Consider the following 17,111-nt stretch of genomic DNA (forward strand, 5'->3'; position numbering starts at 1 on the left):
GTGAGGCAAGGTGAGGATGGTGAGTGGGAAATGCAGTGCAGCTGGCCAGGTAACAAGAGCAGAGCAGGGCAGGTGGAGCTAGTTAGGCTGAGTAGAGAGAGGGAGGTGAGCAGAGTGGAAGATAATTGAATGCAATTAATGTTGCTACCAGGGAGAGAGAGTGCTCATGACAGGACCCCTCCAAGGGACGGCCCCAGAAGTCCCAAGAACAACATCATGCCGGGAGGGTGGAGGGGAGCAGGCGGCGGGTCAGAACTCCTCCGAGCGGTCCGAGTGAATCTCCTCATCCTCAGAAGGAGCTGGAGGGTCACGGCCGGGAGACAGGACAGGCACTGAGACAGGAGCAGGGGCGGGCCGGACGGCTAGGAACCCCTCTTGGACGGCCCCCTACGGATTGCAGGCTGATCAGGATGTAGTCGGTGGAAGTCAGTGATAAGGGTCCGGTCCACTATCCTCCTGGCCGGGATCCAGGTCCTCTCCTCTGGACCATATCCCTCCCAATCAACGAGGTACTGGAGACCCCTACCCCTTCGCCAGAGCGGAGCAGCCGCCGGACGGTGAAGACAGGACCGCCATCTACGAGGCGCGGAGGAGGTGGCGCCGGAGCTGCAGGGACCAGGGGACTTTCATGGACCGGCTTGACCTTGGAGACGTGGAAGGTGGGGTGGACCCGCATGGAAGCGGGCAACTGAAGTCGGACCGCCGTTGGACTGATGACTTTCTGCACAGGAAAAGGACCAATGAAGCGAGGGCCAGCTTTCGTGATACAACCCGCAGCGGCAGATCCGGGCAGACAGCCAGACCTTCTGACCAACCCGGTAAGTAGGTGCTAGGTCCTCCGTCGGTTGGCACCGACGGCGTAGCTGGTTCCAGACTTCAGGAGCACAGTGCGAGCCTGGGCCGCTGGGCGGCAGCGGCGGGCATACGCAAGAGCAGACGGACAGGTGGCATCCGCCTCCTGGCTGGCAAACAGTGGAGGTTGATACCCGTAGACACACTGAAAGGGGGAGAGCCCGGTGGAGGAACTGGTGAGTGAATTATGGGCATATTCCACCCAGAGCAGGTGTTGAGCCCAGGCCCGGGGATTTTGGGAAGCCACACACCTCAGTGCCTTCTCCAGCTCCTGGTTCATGCGTTCAGTCTGGCCGTTTGACTGCGGGTGGAATCCAGACGATAGGCTGGCGGTGGCCCCAAGGAGATGACAGAACTCCTTCCAAAAGGTTGCTGAGAATTGCGGGCCCCGGTCTGACACTATATCCTGGGGTAGGCCATGGATACGAAACACATGTTCCAGGACCACCTGGGAGGTCTCTTTAGCAGAGGGTAGTTTGGGAAGGGGGCACGAAGTGGGTCATCTTACTAAAGCGGTCAACAATGGTAAGGATGACTGTGTGTCCGTCAGAGGGCGGAAGGCCCGTGAACAAAGTCCAGTGAAACGTGGGACCAGGGCCTCTTGGGTATGAGTAGGGGTTGCAGCAACCCAGCAGGAGGCTGGTTGGGAGTCTTGTTTCGGTTACAAGTGGGACAAGCTCGGATGAATTCTCGGACATCCCGTCTCATCCCCGCCACCAGAAACGCTGGCGGACCAGATGAAGGGTGCGAGTGATGCCGGGATGACAGGCCAGACGGGATTCGTGGCCCCCACTGAATCACAGGTGACCTGAGATTTGCTGGAACAAACAGACGGTTGGGGGGCGCTGGTGCTTGGACCTGGCTGGTCCCGAAGAGCCTCCATGACCTGCTTTCGATCTCCCAGGTGAGGGCCGACACGACCAAGTGGCTGGGAAGAATGGGAGCTGTCATGGCGGTGGTCTCGCCTTCTGAAACATCCGGGAAAGAGCATCAGGTTTGATGTTGCGAGATCCCGGGCGGTAGGAGAGCGTGAAATTGAAGCGCGTGAAAGAACAGAGACCACCGCTGTTGACGGAGTTCAGCCTCCTGGCTGTTTGGATATACTCCAGGTTCTTGTGGTCTGTCCACACTACGAATGGTTCCTTTGACCCCTCTAACCAGTGCCGCCATTCTTCAAGGGCGAGCTTGACAGCCAACAGCTCGCGGTTCCCAATGTCGTAGTTGCATCTCGGGCAGGGGTTAGCCGACGGGAGTAGAAGGCACAGGGGTGCATCTTGCCATCCTCAGCTGCTCTTTGAGAAAGCACTGCACCCACTCCCACGTCCGAAGCATCTACCTCCACCACAAACTGCCTTGCTGCATCTGGCATCTGGAGGATGGGAGCAGAAGTGAAACATGTCTTGAGGATATTGAAGGCCTTATCAGCAGCTGATGTCCATTGGTACGGTTGTTTAGTGCTGGTTAGCGCCGTGAGGGGTGCAGCCACTGTGCTATAGTTTCTGATGAATCTCCTATAAAAGTTGGCAAAGCCCAGGAACTGTTGCAACTTCTTCCGAGACTCAGGAACTGGCCAGGAAGTGACAGCCGACACCTTCGTGAGATCCATCTGAATGCTGCCCTCGGTCACCACATACCCCAGGAATGAAACGGTCTTGGCATGGAACTCGCACTCTCTGCCTTCACGAAAAGAGAGTTCTCCAGCAGGCGGCGCAGGACCAACCGGACGTGGAGGTGGTTCTGACAGAGTCTTTGAGAATATTAAAATATCGCCAAGGTACACAAATACGAACGTATTTAGCATGTCCCTGAGGATATCATTCACTAGGGCTTGAAAAACTGCTGGGGCATTGGTGAGGCCGAAGGGCATGACGAGATATTCATAGTGGCCGGTTGGTGTGTTGAACGCTGTCTTCCATTCGCCTCCCTCCCTCATCCGCACCAGATGGTAGGCATTGCGAAGGTCCAGCTTAGTGAATACAGTGGCTCCCTGCAGCAGTTCGAAGGCAGACGAAAGTAAGGGCAGTGGGTAGCGATTCTTAACCGTGATGTCGTTCAGACCCCGGTAATCTATGCATGGACGAAGAGAACCGTCCTTCTTGCCGACAAAGAAGAATCCCGCTCTCCCGCGGGGGGAAGACGACGGTCTAATTATCCCGGAGGCAAGAGAGTCATTAATGTAGTCCTCCATGGCCTTTCTTTCCGGGGCTGACAGTGAATACAGACGACCCTTGGGAGGTAGCTGTGCAGGCAGGAGATCAATCGCGCAGTCATAGGGTCTGTGTGGGGGTAGAGATGTCGCCTTGGATTTGTTGAACACCTCTTTCAGGCTGTGGTAACAGGCCGGAACATTGGATATGTCGGAGGTAGCGCCAGATCCTTCCCGGTGAACGGGCAGGGTGGCCCCCTTAAACAGGTCTGGTGACAACTCCTTCCCCACTCACGGACTGTTCCTGTCTCCCAGTCGATGTGGGGGTTGTGCTGACGGAGCCACGGGTATCCAAGAATGAGTGGTTGGCCAGGTGAGTGTAGGAGGTGAAACTGGATGGACTCCTGGTGGTTTCCTGACAGCAGGATTGTCACAGGGGCGGAGATATGAGTGACAGTGCTAAGATGATGCCCATCCAGGGCTCGTGCAGGAATGGGTTGTGTCAGTTGATGATGGTTCACGCCCAGTTGCTGTGCAAGCTCAGGGTCCATGATGTTTGCTTCGGCCCGGAATCCACAAGGGCGGCCAATGTATGAGTCTTGTCAGAAAGCTGAAGGCGGAGATGAAGCAGGGTCTTTCGGATGGAGGGAGACTGAAGGCTTGTTGAGCTCACCCGGATCTCCCCTACACCTGGTGAGCTGCGGCTTTGGCCGGACAAGTAGCGACACGGTGATTCTCGCCACCACAGTAGAGGCAAAGGTTGGAGCTTAGACGGCGCCCGACGCTCCTCGGGAGTCAGAGAGGCACGGCCAATCTCCATGGGCTCAGGCTGATTGAGTTGGCTATGGGACTTGACAGGCAGGGGCTGGACAGAAGCGGTATCGACCGAGCACGGATGGCAGGTTGACTGAGACGGCCCTTCTCCCTCCTCCGGGTCTGTATACGGCGGTCAATGCGAACGGCAAGGTCAATGGCGGCATCAAGCGTTGAGGGCGGGTCATGGGAAACAAGCTCGCCCCTTGATATAGTCCGCCAGGCTATGGAGGAAGGCTTGCACCAGTGCCTCTGGGTTAAACGAGCTTTGACTGGCCAGGGTACGAAAGTCAATGGAGAAGTCTGCCACTGTCCGATTGCCCTGACGGATGGTGAGCAGAGCTTGTGACGCTCGGCTGTTGGCGAGCCTAGGTCAAAGACCTTTAACATCTCCTCCTCAAAGGCACTGAAGGAGGCACAGGCTGGGGTTTGCGGTCGAATTCCGCTGTTCCTCCACAACCGAGCTCGACCGGTGAGATGTGTGATGACATACCCCACCTTGGCTCCCTCTGTTGAGAAAGTCCTGGGCTGTAGTGCAAACTGGATTCGCAGCTGCTCAAGAATGGTCTTACTTGCTTCTGGTTGCCATCAAAACGCTCCGGGTTCCCAATCCTTGGTTCAGGAGCGTGGGGATCTGGTGGCAGCACTGCCGGGCCTGCAGCATTGGGACCTCCAGCGGAGGGATGAAGGAGTATCGGGTGGTACAGGAACAAAAGGACCAGGGGGGGTGCAGGTGGAGTAGCCGGGCTTGAGAGTAGTTGCAGGGCTTGGGCTAGCTGTTGTTGCTGCAGTTGGAACTGTTGTTGCTGCTGGTTGAATAGCTGGAGAAGGGAAGCGATGTCGCCAGCCATCCGATTTATGTCTCCCTCAGAGCGTTCCAGTCGCTGTAGGGCAGTCCTCTCTGGCTCTTCCTCCATCGTGGTCAGGGAGTGCGCTGGGTCCATGATGGTGAGATCGTTCTGTCACGAACAGAAGAGGACCCAAGAGCGCAAGTTCAAATTCAGAGTTCTTTATTCAAGGTTACAGGCGGGAAGAGGAGTCCCAGGGGTGTCAGGGGTCTTTCAGGGTCCTCCTGTGGGTACCTGTGCTCCGGGGGTCACCAAATGTCCGGGGGTGTCCAGTCCAAGTGCTTAGTGTGTGTGTTCCCCAGTGATGGAGCGGCGTATCGGGCTGAGGGTGGTGAAACGTCTGGGCACGCTCATCTGGTGGTCGGAGACCTGGGGGAACACACACACAACAGCAATATGAATGGCAGGCAGAAGTACAGATCAGGGCTGGGCAAATATCGTGGTGAGAGACAGAAGGCAGAAACGAGTTACCGGAGGGGCTGAAGATCGGAGAGTAGTCGAGGTCCAGAAGGCAGGTTGGGATAGACGGGGCAGTAGAACAAGGAGGCAGTCAAGAAAGGATCGGTATCACAAACAGGAGTCAGAGCGCAGACAGGCAGGTTACTGGTCCGGGTTTGAAGACGATCTGACAGGGCTTGGCTGAAAACCAGGGCTTGATATACTGGGAGAGGTAGTGGGGGAAATGCAGTTCAGCTGGCAGAGTAATTAGAACAGAGTGAGGCAAGGTGAGGATGGTGAGTGGGAAATGCAGTGCAGCTGGCCAGGTAACAAGAGCAGAGCAGGGCAGGTGGAGCTAGTTAGGCTGAGTAGAGAGAGGGAGGTGAGCAGAGTGGAAGATAATTGAATGCAATTAATGTTGCTACCAGGGAGAGAGAGTGCTCATGACAATAACGCTTTGTATTCAGGACAAAAAGTGAATTGCTTTGCCACATTTTTTGCAGTATTACTTTAGTGCCTTGTTGCAAACAGGATGTATGTTTTGGAATATTTTTTATTCTGTACAGGCTTCCTTCTTTTCAATCTGTCAATTAGGTTAGTATTGTGGAGTAACTACAATGTTGTTGATCCATCCTCCATCACAGCCATTAAACTCTGTAACTGTTTTTAAGTCACCATTGGCCTCATGGTGAAATCCCTGAGCGGTTTCCTTCCTCTCCAGCAACTGAGTTAGGAAGGACGCCTGTATCTTTGTAGTGACTGGGTGTATTGATACACCATCCAAAGTGTCATTGATAACTTCACCACGCTCAAAAGGATATTCAATGTCTGCTTTTTCAATTTTTACCCATCTACCAATAGGTGCCCTTCTTTGCGAGGCATTGGAAAACCTCCCTGGTCTTTGTGGTTGAATCTGTGTTTGAAATTCACTGCTCGACTGAGGTACCTTACTGATAATTGTATGTGTTGGGTACAGAGATGAGGTAGTAATTCAAAAATCATGTTAAACACTATTATTGCACACAGAGTCCATGCAACTTATTATGTGGCTTGTTAAGCAAATGTTTACTCCTGAACTTATTTAGGCTTGCCATAACAAAGGGGTTGAATACTTAGTGACTCAAGACATTTCAACTTTTCATTTGTTATTAATTTGTAAAAAAATTTGAAAAACATAATTCCACTTTGACATTATGAGGTATTGTGTGTAGGCCAGTGACACAAAATCTCAATTTAATAAATGTTAAATTCAGGCTGTAACACAACAAAATGTGGCAAAAGTCAGGGGTGTGAATACTTTCTGAAGGCACTGTATGTGCAACAAGTCATCTCTCTCTCTCTCTCTCTCTCTCTCTGAACAGTAATTCTTCCCTCAGATTATGCATGTATGAACTAGACATTGAAGCATCCAGCCCAAAGTGAGAGGTTTAAAACATACTTTCTTAGTCACCAAAGTACCATGTCTTTAAACATTTTGTTTCCAGGGGGGCAGTGCGGGCCATGAGGAAGGCCAAAAAGTGTCTCACTCCCTGGATCAGAAAGCTCATAATTAGCTGGGTCATCGCAAGCACCAGCACCAGTGTAGATACTACCATGACCTGGTAGTATATGAGGAGCTGTAGGTCACGGGGGCATTTGCCAAAGTCGTAGGAGAAAGCAGTTTAGGGACAGGGACTGCACGTCAAACTAATTGCCAAATGTATCCAAAGAGATGAATTAATGAATTATCTGAATTAATGAATACAATGAGGAGCAGGTTACAACATTCTGGAACACGTGATGTTATAATCAGATTCTTCTATTACATCATGTTGGGTCCATATCTTGTGTATGTTTGACAGTGAACAGTAAACCCAATTCACTTTTACAAAGCACAGCTAGCCAACTAGTAGTTTGACTTGTAATTTGTACTGCCTACTTTTGAAAGACGATTTCTTTAATCAAAATGGCACAGCTCTCCCAGAAGGGTGGGCTGTGCAACATGAAGATGTTATTGTTGGTTGTTATTTTCTGTCTCCTTTCGCCTGTTGCTGCAAATGTGTTGGTGTCTTCAGAGCACAAGACTTTGATGCCAGTGAAGGACCACCCTATTCTGAACAACCCTGATGCTACAAAAGAACAAGTTGATAGTTTACGGGTGAAAGACTATTCTTCTCCAGGTCATGTGGGCCAGTTGACAAAAGGATATTCCTCAAAAAATGTCAAAGAACCCCCGGACTTTGTAGAGCCCCTGATTTATGTTCCAGAGCACAAGCCGTTGATGCCAGTGAAGGACCACTCTGTTCAGAACAACCCTGATGCTACAAAAGAGACCAATTTTAAGTCATTGCTGGAACAACTTGAGAGTTTACGGGTGAAAGACGATTCTTCTCCAGGTAACGTGGGCCAGTTGACAAAAGAATATTCCTCAAAAAATTCTAAAGAGCCCTCGGAGCTTGTAGAGCCCCTGATTTCTGTTCCAGAGCACAGGCCTTTGATGCCAGTGAAGGACCACCCTGTTCAGGACATCCCCAATGTTGCAAAATGGACCAAAATGGTGCAAGTGGACCAGATGCTGGAACAACTTCAGAGGATGAAAGATGATACTTTCCCAGGTAAAGCTAAAGTCCCACAGATGATTGTGGAGAAACTTATTCCTTATCTACAGGCTTACAAGCAAAAAGCATTGCAAGGTGACAACAACGTCTTCAAAGAAAATCTTCAGGCTCCAGCTCCAAAAGCTCAGAAGAGCACCCTGAAGATCAAACCCAGAGTCAACATATTGACTGACCCTTCTTACTCCGAGCCACTTGTGAAGGTGAACCTGATTTTGGGGCTTGTTTTCTATGGCTTCATCGTAATAGTGGTTCTCTATGATGCTGTGAGAATCTCCAAGGAGGCTAGAAGGCGATCTGATGCTATTGCCACTGCCAGGTTGAAGAAAAGGGAACCAGCCACCGCTGAACCACAGACACTGGCATCCAGAGTTCGGGAGAGCATCTCTTCACGGTTTGGTTTGAAACAAGCATCATCCACACCACAGTGTGCCCCCATTTCTGACGATTCTGCAAAAGAGTTGCAGAAGTCAAAGGAGTTCATCTCCACTAAGGACAAATCTGAGTCGGAAAAGAGACCTGGAAAGAGTGCTGTCAGCCTGAGAGAGTGTGAGCCGCCTCTGCCTAGCATCCCAGATAACTTCCTTGTGCCTGACTCTGAGCCTGCCATCCAGGTGGCATTGAACCCATTCGACACCAAGCTAGCCAAAGTTGTATCTGACAATGCTGAGGCATCCAACTACGAGGCAACCGAGAAGCCCTGCTACACACAGTCTGGGCTCACTGAGGTTTGCGTCAATTAAGACTGAGGACTACTTCTTAAACCAAGTGATATTGAATAAAAGCTGCAGATATTACATCTCCAAATGAGATCACATGGAGACTGCCACCTTTGAAGACTTCCATTTTCTGTTTGTAATTTAATTTCTTTAGAATAGTAATAAAAATATATTGCATTTAAAAAATATGTTTCAAGTTATTTTTGGGGTATTTTGATTTGTTGTTGTACTGTTGTGTTGTAAATGCAATAGGCAACATTATTTAATTGATAAAATAATATATTTTTCAGAGAAAAAAAATTGTTAAACATTAAAGAGATTCTTCTGTACTTTTGTATACTTTTTTGCCAGTAGTTCTGAAAGTAGCACTCACGATCCAAAAGTGTTCCCCGAGAATTGCGTACTACGTCACATATGTGCAGATACAGTGCCTTCAGAATGTATTCATACCCCTTGACTTAATCCACATTTTGTTGTGTTACAGCCTGAATTCAAAATGGATTAAATAGATTTTTTCTCACCCATCTACACAACATACAGAAATATATAATTTGCATAAGTATTCACACCCCTGAGTCAATACATGTTATAATCACCTTTGGCAGCAATTACAGGTGTGAGTCTTTCTAGGTAAGCCTCTAAGAGCTTTGCACACCTCGATTGTACGATATTTGCACATTATTATTAAAAAAATTCTTCAAGCTCTGTCAAATTGATTGTTGATCATTGCTAGACAACCATTTAAGTCTTGCCATATTTCTTATTTGTAAAAAAAATTACCCCCTTTTTCTCCCCAATTTCGTGATATCCAATTGCGATCCAATTACAATCTTGTGTCATTGCTGCAACTCCCCAACGGGCTCGGGAGAGGCGACGGTCGAGTAATGTGTCCTCCGAAACGTGACCCACCAAACCGTGCTCCTTAACACCCGCCCACTTAACCCGGAAGACAGCCGCCTCAATGTGTCGGAGGAAACACTGTTCCTTGCCATAGATTTTCAAGCAGATTTAAGTCAAAACTGTAACTCGGCCACTCAGGAACATTCACTGTCTTCTTGGTAAGAAACTCCAGTGTAGATTTGGCTTTGTGTTGTAGGTTATTGTCCTGCTGAAAGGTGAATTAATCTCCCAGTGTCTGGTGGAAAGCAGACTGAACCAGGTTTTTGTCTAGGATCTTGCCTGTGCTTAGCTCCATTCCCTTTCTTTTTTATCCTGCAAAACTCCCCAGTCCTTAACGATTACAAGCATACACATAACATGATGCAGCCACCACTATGCTTGAAAATATGAAGAGTGGTACTCAGTAATTTGTTGTATTGGATTTTCCCCAAATATAACGCTTCACTATGCTTGAAAATATGAAGAGTGGTACTCAGTAATTTGTTGTATTGGATTTCCCCCAAATATAACGCTTTGTATTCAGGACAAAAAGTGAATTGCTTTGCCACATTTTTTGCAGTATTACTTTACTTACAATTGTGCAAGTTCTCCCACTTAAAAAGATGAGAGAGGCCTGTAATTTTCATCATAGGTACACGTCAACTATTACGGACAAATTGAGCATTTTTTTCTTGAAAGAAACAAGATGTTATGTTTTTAGACTCACTTTTCTATCCCTCACCTCTTCCCCTAAGGCTTCAATCACGCCCGAGCATTCCACCCCGGGCGTGACGAGCGGCGACGGCAGCAGCTCATACAACCCCTGTCTCCCCAACAACTCGGCGAAGTTCAGACCACACGCCTTGACCCGCACCAGCACCTCTGCGCTCTTCAGGCTTGGCTTTCCCTTTTTCATCTGGAGCTTCACTTTGTCATAGCCTCCATAGCCCGTTAGGAACAAAGCACGATAGGTGAAAACTTCCTCCTCGGGAGCCACAGGCGCTTTGTCCGGGTCGCCGCCGCAGGCTCGCTCTACTGGCTCTTCCGCGGGGATGGCTCACCCTCTTGGGCTGCCTCCGATGGAGGTTCCTCAGTAGGTGGGTTCTCTGTCTTCTCCTCTGTGGGTTCTTGCTGCTGTTGTACCGGTGCCTCTTCGCCAGACATGATCGGGATCACGAAAATAGCCTATTTTTCTCAATGCGCTTTTCTTTTTTTTATAGTTCTGTTTCAAAGGTTTACCTGATAGCCTAAAAAAATACCTTACAGAAGAAGTTGCAGTACAATTATATAATTTTCGTAAACTAGCCTATTGCAGTGCACAATTCCACTGTAAAAATATAGATAGCCTATTACAACAGGTTAAACCAGGAGGTGATTTTCGTGCGTACACCCTAGCCAGGAAAGTGACAGACCTCTACTTCGCAATGGAGAGCAGTGCGCAGTCAGACGGGATGTGGCCACTGTTAAATGCCGGAAAGTGGATTTTTTGTCAGAGGAGGGGAGCGAAAGAAAGAGGTCGTCGGAGCTCGCTTAGCAACAGGTGGCGTTGCCATCAAGGTGCATGGGGCTCACAGGCCTATGTCAACAGTGATATAGAAAGGATGATGACCAAAATATAGCCTAGAGATAGAACAAGAAGACCAATTTTCAACAAGCTTAAACATTTTGGTCTACTTTTGCAATCTATTATTGATCTCAAGACATTCGGTTCTCTGGAAACAACAAGAGGCCTACTGCAGAAACAGGCACATTTTCAATGACATTGTGTAAAAAGACAATTAGAACCAGTGTGGAACCATTGACATAATAATATAATAATAATAATAATAATATGCCATTTAGCAGACGCTTTTATCCAAAGCGACTTACAGTCATGCGTGCATACATTTTTATTTATTTTTTGTGTATGGGTGGTCCCGGGGATCGAACCCACTACCTTGGCGTTACAAGCGCCGTGCTCTACCAGCTGAGCTACAGAGGACCACAAAATATACCCAAAATATACCCGACATAATGAAACCCGTAGTCAGGAAAGTTGTTGTGTTGTCCCAGTCTGTGAAACAGGAAGTCACTATATGGGTGATAAAGATGTGGCCAAGGGGGCATGGCAGGAAATGCCTGAGTTAATAGAGAGCTGCCATCTTTCACTTCCATCTCCTCTGGTTTGTAGGGGTCTGATTGAGGGGCAAAAAATCCACCACAAAACACCAGAACATTGCCAAAAAGAGTTGAACCAGCTCACCTGCTTTTACACTATGGGTTGACTATTATATGTTCAATGTTCATTTTGAAAATATATTTTAAAAAGGAATAGTTTCACCATATTAAAACGAGAGTTCAGTTCACATAACAGGGTTAACCTTAAAATGAGGGACAGACATAAATTAATCATTAATCACACGAAATAAACAATAATCTTCAGAAATGACTTTGTCAAAGCAAGAACATAACTAGGGGGTTTGCAATGATGGTGAAAACTTGGGAGACGTTTTGGGATTAAGTGGGTCAAAATTAAAAAGGCACTCGCTGTCTTTGTTGCAGGTGCATGGTAACAATTGAATAACATGAGAGAAGAAATAAGAAAACCTCACACTGCTCTTGCTAGTATCACTTCTCTTTATTATTAAGCTTGCTTTTGGGCTTAAAATGAGTAACAGTTCTTTGTTGGGTTTCTAAGCCAGAAACAGTATTTTGGGAAAAAACATGTTTAAGTTTAATTTTGCCAAATAATTTAAACAGATCTACTTTCGTATCAAAGGGTTTGTCTGTACATATAGGTACAAAAGAGAGGCCCGTAGATAAGACTGAGACTTGTGCGTCAGTGAGCTCTTTTTGGAGAGGTTAATCACCACGTGCTGCTGTAGCTCCGTGTCCACCGCCTGTGGGTAAAAATATTCCTAGAAGTCGGAAAAATTGGACGAGTGACATGTCAGAATGCAGATGTTTGGCACTTTAGCAAATAAAATCGGATTTATTGAATTTATTTATTGACGACAACATACACTATATATACAGAAGTATGTGGACACCCCTTCAAAGTCGTGGCTTCGGCTATTTCAGCCACACCCGTTGCTGACAGGTGTATAAAATCGAGCACACAGCCATGCAATCTCCATAGACAAACATTGACAGTAGAATGGCCTTACTGAACAGCTCAGCGACTTTCAACGTGGCACCGTCATAGGATGCCACCTTACCAACAAGTCAGTTCGGCAAATGTCTGCCCTGCTAGAGCTGCCCCGGTCAACTGTAAGTGCTGTTATTGTGAAGTGGAAATGTCTAGGGGCAACAAAGGCTCAGCAGTGAAGTGGTAGGCCACACAAGCTCACAGAACACGACCGCTGAGTGCTGAAGCGCAGAAATTGTCCTCGGTTGCAACACTCACTACCGAGTTCCAAACTGCCTCTGGAAGCAACATCAGAACAAGAACTGTTCCTCTGGAGCTTCATGAAATGGGTTTCCATGGCCGAGCAGCCGCACACAAGCCTAAGATCACCATGCCAAGCGTTGGCTGGAGTGCTGTAAAGCTCGCCGCCATTGGAAATGAGTTCTCTGGAGTGATGAATACATGTAGTGAATATTGTGTACATTGCTTTGTGCATTGTCTTGTGCTGCCACCTGCAGCTGAATGGATGTCATGGCATTCTCTTTGTGCAGGATGCGCACCAACAAGTCAATGGAAAGAATGGCCTTTGGAAGAAAATAGCTCCATGTAGCTTATCGCCTCTCCTCGAGTGTGATATTACAATGTCTGTCTACACGAGATGGAAAGTATTCTTATCCCTTTTCTCAAAACACATTTAACTCATGTATGTCCTGGCCTCTATGGTGTAAGCTACAATGTGGGACCCAAGTCTGACAGTCCAAGTCTGACAGTCCAGTCCTGTTCTGTAATAGGCCCATATGAAAATGTATGCACGTACTACTGTAAATCGCTTTGGATGAAACCGTCTGCTAAATGGCATATATAATATAATACAAAGTAGGATTTGAGTTGGACGCTCAATATTCGTGTATGCCCTCTCTCACCAGAAGATGGCGATAGAAACCTGGTCATTGTATCAATGCAAGACCAGTGCAGACGTGTTGCGTCTGACGGTGATCTCAGAACACGGAACTAAATCTCTGCAGATGTTTGGAGAGATTGCCCTGTAGACCAGAGGTGTCATGAAGGGAGCACTGATGAAGATAATTGTGTAGATATTAATTTTATAATCACAGAATACTAAACCTCTACTGGATTCAGTATGCCACTCCTTTTTCACGGCATGGCATTTGTGTTAACCACAACGAGCACCAACCACTACTGCCAAGTATGGTAAGGTTTAGTCAACTCTTAAAAAGAGAAATCGCCAGGAGATTACAGTATGAGAGAGAGAGGTGAGAGAGATAAGTGTGTGTGTCTGAGAAAGAGAGTGTGTGTGTCTGAGAGAGAGAGAGCGAGAGATAGCATAGGGGTATGTGTTCTTGTAAAGGGGGGATTTATTTCACAAACAGGGGGGAAAAAACTATTCTACAGATTTGATCGAAGGTGTTGTTGATGGATGATTATGACATAATCCCAAACAGTTGGCATGCAAATAAACATTAGCTCCTCAGTCCTTCTCATTGGGTGTTAGTGGCTGATGGACGGATCTAAAGAGGAAAGTGAAAACACAAACTCACACTCTGTCAGCATCCAGCCGTGGCAAGCAGGCACATTGTGGAGTAGGCTATGCAGCCGCGCTAAAGAGTTATTAAAGTTCTGAGTCTGACAGTCAAAGCTTCCGGAAGGCATACACACGGAGGAATACAACTGAAAACAGGGAGGAAAATCTCACCTCACCGGTATCTGCTTTCTACACTTTGACTTTGGGACTATTCTGGAGTGTAGCTAAATGAAAAGGAGGCGACGTATCATAACCAAATAGACCGCACTATGGAGAGCAAGGGCAGCCGCTGTAAAATCGTGGTGGTCGATGACACGCGATGTGGCAAAACGGCATTACTTCATGTCTTCGCCAAAGACTCGTACCCAGAGGTAAGTTATGGCGGTTGTATTACGAAGTTTGTACGATTGTAATAAATAAGTCATTATTTTAATTTAAAAAATATTTGTGTAGCCTACGCGCCATGCGCGCATCAGCCTTCTCCATAAATTATGTTATAACAATTAAAGGATTCTAAAGTTTTTAGGCTTGAGATCCTGCCTATAGCCTAGGATCAATAGCCTCAATCTATGGCACATCTTTTTAATTAATGACACAAATTTTGCCTTAGCCCTATACATTCTAGCTGGTCATGTGTGTTTTAGAATTGGCTCAGAATTCATCTGGTGCATGCCATATGCACATAGCCTACATGTGATATGTGATAGAGGAATAGGTCTAGACCAGACTTTATCCGCCGAGATGAGTAGGAATGGAACATGGTATCATTTTGAATCATTGGGCAGATATAGGTTTTCATTGTGCATTTGAAATGTTTCTTTTCAGAATTATGTCCCTACTGTCTTCGAGAACTACACGGCCAGTTTCGAGATCGAGAAACAGAGGATTGAGCTGAACATGTGGGACACATCAGGTAAGGACTGTGGCTTCAAGCGGGACTAATTTAATAAATAAATGTTGACACTTGGACTCGAAGTTGTCACAACTTGCATAAGTAATGTGGGCAGTGAGCCAAGTCTCTTTTAGTCTGGGAGGCTCCGTTCAAGGTGCAGAAATTGGCAAAGATGGGACAGTTTTGAGCATTCAGCAAAATCCAGGCACGTTCAAATTAATTATATTTGTTCGGATTATAATTCTGGATTTTCCCAACAAATTACGCACAGCAATTTGTGGTTTTTGCCCACAAAACTACGCACACAAATTACATATTTTCGAGGGAGGCTACCTTTCTTGGACATTTTTTGTTACTTCCTTTGACAGTTGAGTACATATTGAATGTCTAGCCTTTAGGCCTCCTGCACAGTTGACCTGGTATTTTATTGCACCAATTTGTCTTTTTGAGGGATTGCCGCTTTCACGTGCAATCGGTGTTATCAGAAAGCCTAGTTCACAGTGGGAAATTTCACTTGAATCCCAGCTAACAACAAACGTTCCCACAACTTTAGAGAACGTTCCCTTAAGAGTCTCATTAGGTCATTAACTAACGTTTTCATAGGAATGTTCCCGTGATGTGCAAGGAATTTTTCCAAGAGACCATTCCCTTAATGTAAAATAGAACTTACCCAGAACGGGTAACCATGTTCTCAGAACTGAAGGTATTCATGTTCTAGACACGTTTCATGCGAACGTTGCAAGAACATCAATGTGTCCAGTTTTCTGTGGGTTAGGAGAATATTCCATTAACGTCCTACCAAACATACACAGAACATGGTTGCCATGTTCTCAGAATATAAGATATTAATGTCATAGACATGTTTTATGGGAGCGTTTCAAGAAAATTAATTTGTCCAGTTTTGGGAGGGTTAAAATAATATTCCATCAATGTCCCACCAAACCTACACAGAATATAGTTGCCATGTTCTCAGAACAAAAATCATTACACATCATGTTACTGTTGCCAAGCCAATCAAGGCCCTGATAGGTGAACCACTGATCCATTCACAGCTCTTTGTCTGTTGGCAAGGTTAGGGATACTGACACACACAGTGCTTTTAAGACACAGTGTTTTTCAATTTACATATTTGACACACTTTGACATACATGATTACATTGTGCTTGTTCAATTAATAAGTAATTATTATTCAACATGACCTCACCTGGGATTTGGACTCACAACCTCTCGGTTCATGATATTCTGATATTCATGTTACGCCAACATGTCTGTGTAAGGTATCAGTAATTAATCTGACTATTCTCTCATTGATTTTATTTACTTATTTCAGCAATTTAATGGCTTTCTGTATAGTTGTCCAATGTTGGTGGGGCAAATTAACCTGTTTTAATGATAGTCCTGAATCACTATGATCAATAAAATATACAGAGCAAAAATATAAACGCAACATGCAACAATTTCAAAGATTTTACTGAGTTACAGTTCGTATAAGGAAATCAGTCAATTGAAAGAAATTCATTAGGCCCTAATCAATGGATTTCACATGACTGGGCAGGGGTGCAGCCATGGTTGGGCATAGGCCCACCCACTGGGGAGCCAGACCCCCGCGAATCAGAATTAGTTTTCCCCTACAAAATAGCTTTATTACAGACATAAATACTCATCAGCACCCTCACCCCTCCTCAGACGATCCTGCAGGTGAAGAAGCCGGATGTGGAGGTCCTGGGCTGGCGTGGTTACACGTGGTCTGCGGTTGTGAGGCCGGGTTGGACGTACTGCCAAATTCTCTAAAACTACGCTTATGATAGAGAAATGAACATTAAATTCTCTGGCAACAGCTCTGATGGACATTCTTGCAGTCAGCATGCCAATTGCACGCCCCCTCACAACTTGAGACATATGTGGCATTGTGTTGTGTGAAACAACTGCACATTTTAAAGTGGCTTTTTATTGTCCACAGCACAAGGTGCACCTGTGTAATGATCATGCTGTTTAATCAGCTTCTTGATTTGTCACACCTGTCAGGTGGATGGATTATCTTGGCAAAGGAGAAATGCTCACTAACAGGGATGTAAACAAATGAGTGCACAACATTTGAGAGAAATAAGCTTTTTGTGCGTATGGAACATTTCTGTTTATTTTTTCTCCAGCTCATGAAACATGGAACCATCACTTTATATGTTGCATTTATATTTTTGTTCAGTGAATTTTCTTGAGTGTACTTTTAACAGTGCTGAGATTTACTTCAAAGTGCATTCACTCTATTGCTTACACCTATCAA

General features: G+C 46.4%; 1 protein-coding gene and 1 long non-coding RNA gene across 3 annotated transcripts; both read left to right on the forward strand.

Annotated features, from left to right (window-relative positions):
• Window positions 1-6,549: 6,549 nt before the first annotated feature.
• LOC121566648 lies at window positions 6,550-8,580 on the forward strand. Of its 2 annotated transcripts, none has more exons than XM_041876608.2 (2): window positions 6,550-7,472; window positions 7,560-8,580. In XM_041876608.2, the coding sequence occupies exons 1-2, from the start codon at window positions 7,043-7,045 to the stop codon at window positions 8,432-8,434; spliced, it is 1,305 nt and encodes a 434-aa protein (XP_041732542.2). In that variant the 5' UTR covers window positions 6,550-7,042; the 3' UTR covers window positions 8,435-8,580. The 2 variants fall into 2 exon arrangements, with proteins under 2 accessions (XP_041732542.2, XP_045076249.1); XM_045220314.1 differs by having other exon boundaries at window positions 6,553-7,256; window positions 7,344-8,580.
• A 4,853-nt stretch (window positions 8,581-13,433) lies between these two features.
• Window positions 13,434-16,555, forward strand: LOC121562587. Its single transcript, XR_006660840.1, has 3 exons — window positions 13,434-14,309; window positions 14,764-14,851; window positions 16,517-16,555. It is a non-coding gene; the product is annotated as an uncharacterized LOC121562587 (long non-coding RNA).
• The last annotated feature ends 556 nt before the right edge of the window (window positions 16,556-17,111 follow it).

The sequence above is a fragment of the Coregonus clupeaformis genome, unplaced genomic scaffold, assembly GCF_020615455.1.
Source record: "Coregonus clupeaformis isolate EN_2021a unplaced genomic scaffold, ASM2061545v1 scaf3547, whole genome shotgun sequence".
Lineage (NCBI taxonomy): Eukaryota > Metazoa > Chordata > Actinopteri > Salmoniformes > Salmonidae > Coregonus > Coregonus clupeaformis.

Excerpts from the sequence above, each read along its gene's own strand:
- LOC121566648 (XM_041876608.2), top strand. The coding sequence starts at position 7,043 with ATGGCACAGCTCTCCCAGAAGGGTGGGCTGTGCAACATGAAGATGTTA. Across the intron at positions 7,473-7,559 it reads GAAAGACGATTCTTCTCCAG|AGCACAGGCCTTTGATGCCA; the intron begins GTAACGTGGGCC and ends TTTCTGTTCCAG.